This window comes from Xyrauchen texanus, chromosome 12 (assembly GCF_025860055.1).
Source record: "Xyrauchen texanus isolate HMW12.3.18 chromosome 12, RBS_HiC_50CHRs, whole genome shotgun sequence".
NCBI classification, from domain to species: Eukaryota; Metazoa; Chordata; class Actinopteri; order Cypriniformes; family Catostomidae; genus Xyrauchen; species Xyrauchen texanus.
In genome coordinates, this window is record NC_068287.1 from 35,165,647 (window position 1) to 35,171,795 (window position 6,149).

Sequence of the window (6,149 nt, forward strand, 5' to 3'; positions counted from 1 at the left end):
CATGATAGTCTGTATGTTTAAATCCTGCCCGTACTCTCCTTTGATGGTTTTTCATGTTTATGTTGTGTTTTCCAATCGTGGTTGTTTTGTTTGTTCCTGGTGTTATTTTATTTTAGTTATCCTGTTCACCCTTTTTGCTCATCTCATTAAAAAGAACTGCACGTAGATCCTCACTCTTCGTCTGCCTCTCGTTACAGACCACTTGAGTCTGATGGATTATGTTTATGCCGCCTTAATGAGATTTTTGGAGCTTCAAAGATCTGTCTACCATTTACTTGCACAGTATGGACCTACAGAGCTGAAATATTCTTATAAAGTGAGATAATGATGAGAAAATTTAACTAGCCCTATAAGGTTAGGGTTCGGTTTAGGATTAAGGGTAAGGACAACTGTGTAACTACAGATGTATTTAAATACAGGACCTCAAAATGTAAGTACAAAGCAAGAATATGTATGTAGCATATAAGTACATTGTATCAAATGCTAAAGTACATAGTATTTAAAGACACCTAATATAAAGTGGGTCCATGTATATTGTTCGCTAATTATAAATTAAACAAGTATAAATGGGTACTTAACCTGTTGATACGCAATTCCCCACATGCGGTGGTGACGTCACTCTGCTTAAGTTTTATATATAATTTACCGTCTGTAAATGTAATGAATGTTAACAAATTATACATCATTTCAAAGGTCTAAGGGTTCAACATTGATATTCGATCTCTGTTTCACGATAGCAATGCTCTTATTTGTGCCAGGAGTACAAATGAAAACAATATCAAAACAGGACTTCATACCTTTGTTATGAAAACGCAATCGCCAGATTCGCCACACTTGGGTCAATGGTCCATGTCAAGCGTTCATTGAAAAACATCCAATAGCACTTTTTGTCCATAAAAGTGTATAAATCTGAGAAATATTGATATATTCTCCAATGTTTACATGAGATCTCACCTGAAAGATTTACCCTTTGTCATTGTTCTTCAACAAACTATGCAATCTGAGCAGTATTCATGTTGTAAAACTATATATTAGAGTCTCGTAAACAAAATGAGCCTGTCTGCAAAGTCTAAAAGGGGTAGTTTTATTCATAATATTCAAGTAGTGCAGTCAGATTTTGTGTCGGAGTCTTAATTTTACTCTGTATGCTTCCAGCGATTTTACACAGAAAAAAGCTTGCAGGAACCTCAGTTTTTGTTAGATCATCTTCAAATTTGAAACATAACTTCTTTAGACAGATACTACAACTGTGTCCATACTCTAAAGCAGGGGTCAGGAACCTTTTTTCAATAAAGAGCCAATTTAAAAAATTTTGGTTGATGTTATTTTCAAAAACAAAGTTTTTCAATAAAATAAAATGTTTATATCGCTCATAGACTACTCAAAAACAAACAAATATGCAAACATTAATAGGTAACATGTTGCAATATTGAATTGAGTACACGTGTTTGTGTGGGTCTCCATAAAATTACTTCATTTTACTTCATAAAAAATGTAACTTCCCTTTTGGGCTTGACGATATGTAAAAAAAAAAACATTTTAATGATAATCGAATTTAAAATATATATTCGATTATATGATCAATCTCCAAGGTCGGTGAATATTTTTGCTTTAAAATTTTTATTGATTTATTGAAACACAAAAAACTCACGAAAAGACATTTCTAAATTCAAATTTTGCACTTTATACAAAACGAAAAAGCAAAACAAATAACAAAGTGATAAAAACATCCTCTATATAACCACCTCCCCAAATCCAAACATTTACCATCTCCAACGGCTCCATTTGCCATCCATCAAGTATCAGTATGCAGCAACAGGTGAAAAATTACTAGCATACAACTTAAGAACTAAAGACAATTATAATCATTAATAATAAATAAGCCTAAATAATATTGTGTTCCCAAAAATGTGTGTTCTTATCAAATTTACATTTACACATTTGGCAGACGCTTTTATCCAAAGCGACTTACAGTGCACTTACTACAGGGACAATCCCCCTGGAGCAACCTGGAGTTAAGTGCCTTGCTCAAGGATACAATGGTGGTGGCTGTGGGGTTTGAACCTGAGACCTTCTGATGAACAGTTATGCGCTTTAGCCCACTACGCCACCACCACCACTCCCACAAACCACAAAATGTGTTTGTATTCCGTTTTGGTCATATTTATGCTGCCTTAAAGAAAAAAAATAGAACTCAATTTTAGGATCAAGTTGAACCTGTCTTGTATTACCTTATGATTTAATCACTTTCGTCTTTGTTTCTTTAATATAAAGATACCTGTATTTATTACTGAACCTGCAGAGTTGCGTTCACAATGTGTAAGAGTGAACTGCTACGTCACAGTACCTCACGAGATGATCGGAGATCATGTGCAGCATTCTCATAGACTACACTATTCTTGCAAACAGTTTCAGTTGAATGAAACAGAGAAAAGGGGGTGATAACTCTTTACACACGCTTGTTTCATGAGACAGGGTCCCGTTGCACCCCTCTAAATAGTGAATCAGACACGAACATTGACGGCTTTTCTTTTGTCTGTTTTTAAAAATATAATAAAGTGTGTTTCTTCAAACAGCATTTCTTGTCATGTGTCACTTCGAGACATCTTACAGGTCACCCACCTTTTGCAGGTAGATGAGCAAAATTACTCATGCATGAAATACATTTGGAGAGGAGCTCGCGAACTGGATTGAGTCTCCTCGCATTTTGCGGGTGCTATATCACGGTTGCACATAAAAAATAACAAACGTTCATAAAATCAGAAAAGTCTCTCTATAAAGTTTTAAATGTTCATGTGTTGGTGAATGGTGAGAGACCAGCGAGCCATCTGATTTTTAACAAAGAACCACATGTGGCTCACGAGCCATAGGTTCCCAACCACTGCTCTAACGGGTCCAGTAAATACAACCATTCAGGTATGTCATTTTCATGGTTTGTGCTCAAAAAGAGGGTGCGTATTAACCTTAATACATTTAAAACGAATGATTAGGTTTACATCAAAATGTGCAATGACAAATCCAAAGCAGTGGTGTAACATCAGCCAGTGCAGGGTGTGCAGCCTTACTTGGGCCGGGGTGAAAGGAGGCCCGCAGCGACCAACCAAAAGTGAACATTGAAAACGCCATTGGCCTTTTCAAAAGTAATCTACCCAGCACTGGGAGTATGCAGAAGGGATTTGAAAAACATTACCAGAAACAGCATTCTTACTTAATTTAGATTCAGAACAGTGCTAATTACTTTACAAGCAATAATCTATTTGGGTCACATCATAATGCTGAAGGGTTTGTCAATTAATGTATCTGTGTAAGGGTGCATTCACATTTGGTTTGATTGCTTGGACCGAACCAGAGTTTGTTTCCTCCACCTCCCACTGCCCGCACTGGTCTGTGTACCCATCATGTTATTTGGGTCCGATTACGTCATTAACGTGAGTACAAGCAGCCAATACAAGAAGTATTAACGTTTTTATCTTTGGATATACCACGAAAACTTGCCATGCTCAGAATAACACTTGTGATATTCTTCCACAGAAGCATTGAATGTGCAATGACGCGATGAATATTTGCGTTTATTTGCTGCGAGCACGCGGATGTGTTGCTCACTGAAGGCAGTGTATTTGGACACAAGCAGGTGAGAAATGCATTATACCTTAATAATTGCGATCTCAAACCTGTAAAAAGCAAATTACACATCATCGCATGCGGTTCACTTCCGCAATTTGGTTTGATTGCATTCATATCAGCGAACCGTCACAGAGTTCACATGAACCATACCCCAGACCACCTTTTCAGGTCGACTCGGGTGTGGTTCACAAATGCACATCCGAGTTACCCGGAAAACAACGTTCACATTATCCAAATGAATTCGATCCCGGGTGCGCACCAAAAGTGCTAGTGTGAAAGCACCCTAAGTGACCTTTAAGCATATTAATTGCACACTTTTGACTAACCAGCAAATGATTGTTGTAGGCTATTTTGACAGGTCTGACGAACAGAAAACAGCCTTTAAGCATACAATTCTATCTGTCTTAAAAGTAGAATAATCCTGTAATAATGTAATTATTTCAGCGCCTCTATTAATTAATAACGTTTTCTCTCTTTTTGGCTAAGGAAGTGAAGAATCAAAAGTGAGCGCAGAGCTGCTCAACGACTTCGCAGAAAAGTTTGCTCTGGTTTTATCGACACTTATTTCCGGTCTTCTCTCCCACTGTTTTCTCTGTCAGTGTGACATTTGCCAGCCACCACCCGCCGCCCGCGCTCTCTCAACAAACTTGCCTGGCAACATCTCTCGCACTGTCTTCACTTTTTCAAATTATTATTGTTACAGTTTCACTGGAGAATATACGGTCCATTGTGTAAATCAATATAATGGGTTTTGAATTCATAATTGTTGTGATATTTTGGGCTGTACTGACCTTTTGACCTCTGCTCTTGGCACAACAGAGCTCATTAAGATGAAATGAAAACACACATTCTTTACAAGATCATAGAGGTGAATCTAGCTCCATGCATGGACTAATGGTGATTTTCCAGACCGAACATGGGTTGACATTTTTGATCAGTGGATCAAATCACCATTGACTGGAACATCCTCTCCAGCTTTGACAGAGAACAGTCTCCCTGGCGACATCCATACTGCTTGCTCTCTTTCTTATCCCCCACCCCTTTCTACATGAACCACACACACAGGTCTCAGCTGAGCTGTTCTGCCAATGCTTTGTGCACTAATCTTGCTTCTGAAGACAACTTGTTGACAGTCAAGAGTGTTACTGTGAGAGCGCACAACAGAAAAGAGGCACTTTTTCGACCATTTGCTTGTGCATTGATGGTGTGAACCATAACAAATGATCCTTATATTACTTTCTGACTCTAATGAAACTTGTCCAACTCAACAGGCAGTTGCCTTTATAGTGGCTTGATCGTCCACAAACCTCATCTTCAGTGTTTTGCCTGCTTGTTAAGGATGAACGTCACCTTCTTTAACCACACTGTCTTTACGCGCGGAGCTTTGCTCAACCGCAGTCAAGAACTGGCGGGGACACTGGTTGGTTGCTTCACGGGTAACGGGAGCGAAGTGACCGCGAACGACGGTGGCGGGTCTTTAGTTCTCGCGCAAGATGAGCGCAAGCTGTTCGTGACGCGCGTGGTGCAGATCGCGGTGCTGTGCGTCCTGTCGCTCACGGTGATGTTCGGGATCTTTTTCCTTGGTTGCAACCTCATGATCAAGTCCGAAAGTATGATAAACTTTCTGGTCAAGGACCGGAGACCATCCAAAGACGTCGAGGCGGTGATGATCGGACTGAGTTAGTCACGAGCGTCACCTGAAACGGGGCTGCAGGTCGAATGCCAGGTGCTACATGATGGCGAGTGGCACCCAATTGTTCTCAGATTGTTGGGCACGAAGATATGCAACTTACATTTTTACTCCCTTTTGTTCTACGAAGAAAAACGTTTTCAAAGATATTGACGAAATGTTACGAAATTGCACGTTTACGAAATGCGAATGTATTGTTTATTCATGTTTACGTAGCTCTTTGTATTAGCCTAATGATATTAGCCAAATGGTAATTTTGCGTGTGCATTACGATTTGTATATAGACTTTATAGTGAAGTGTTTAGACGTTTTTACCTCAGATTAAAGCGGAGTATGTAATTATGTTAGTACAAGACATTTTTGGTGAACGGTTACTTTTTTGCACCTTGCATCTCAAGTGTTTTTAACTTGAAAATGTCCGAATGTATTTTTCTTCGAGTTTAACTTGTGACCGAGGGCACGCGAGGGGGAGAACCGCTCATCTGCACGTTTCTGTTTCTTTAATGACTCGGGCTGACGTCTCTCTCCTCAGCATGCGCGATGCTCGGTGCGTCCAGCACTTTCTAAATATGACCTCAATGCTGCATGGAGTATTTTGTTAACAATATTACAACTTGAAGTAGTGCAGCATGCTTTGAATAAAAATGTCTTTTAAAAATACATTTGCGTTCTTTCATTTTCTTCCAAAAGTCAGCCATGGAGAACTATATCTAACTGAAATAACTGGCCAATTTAGCCAGCTTTAGCTAGATCTAACAAGCGTTGAAAACTTTGCATAGTTTTGTAGTTATTTTTGTATATAGGCATTTAGGTTAAATGGATATACAGGATAAAG

General features: G+C 38.9%; 1 protein-coding gene across 1 annotated transcript; it reads left to right on the forward strand.

Annotated features, from left to right (window-relative positions):
- Positions 1 to 4,949: 4,949 nt before the first annotated feature.
- LOC127653459 (reprimo-like protein) lies at positions 4,950 to 5,308 on the forward strand. The gene has a single exon (XM_052140160.1). It carries the CDS (start codon positions 4,964 to 4,966, stop codon positions 5,306 to 5,308), a length of 345 nt encoding a protein of 114 aa, XP_051996120.1. The 5' UTR covers positions 4,950 to 4,963.
- The last annotated feature ends 841 nt before the right edge of the window (positions 5,309 to 6,149 follow it).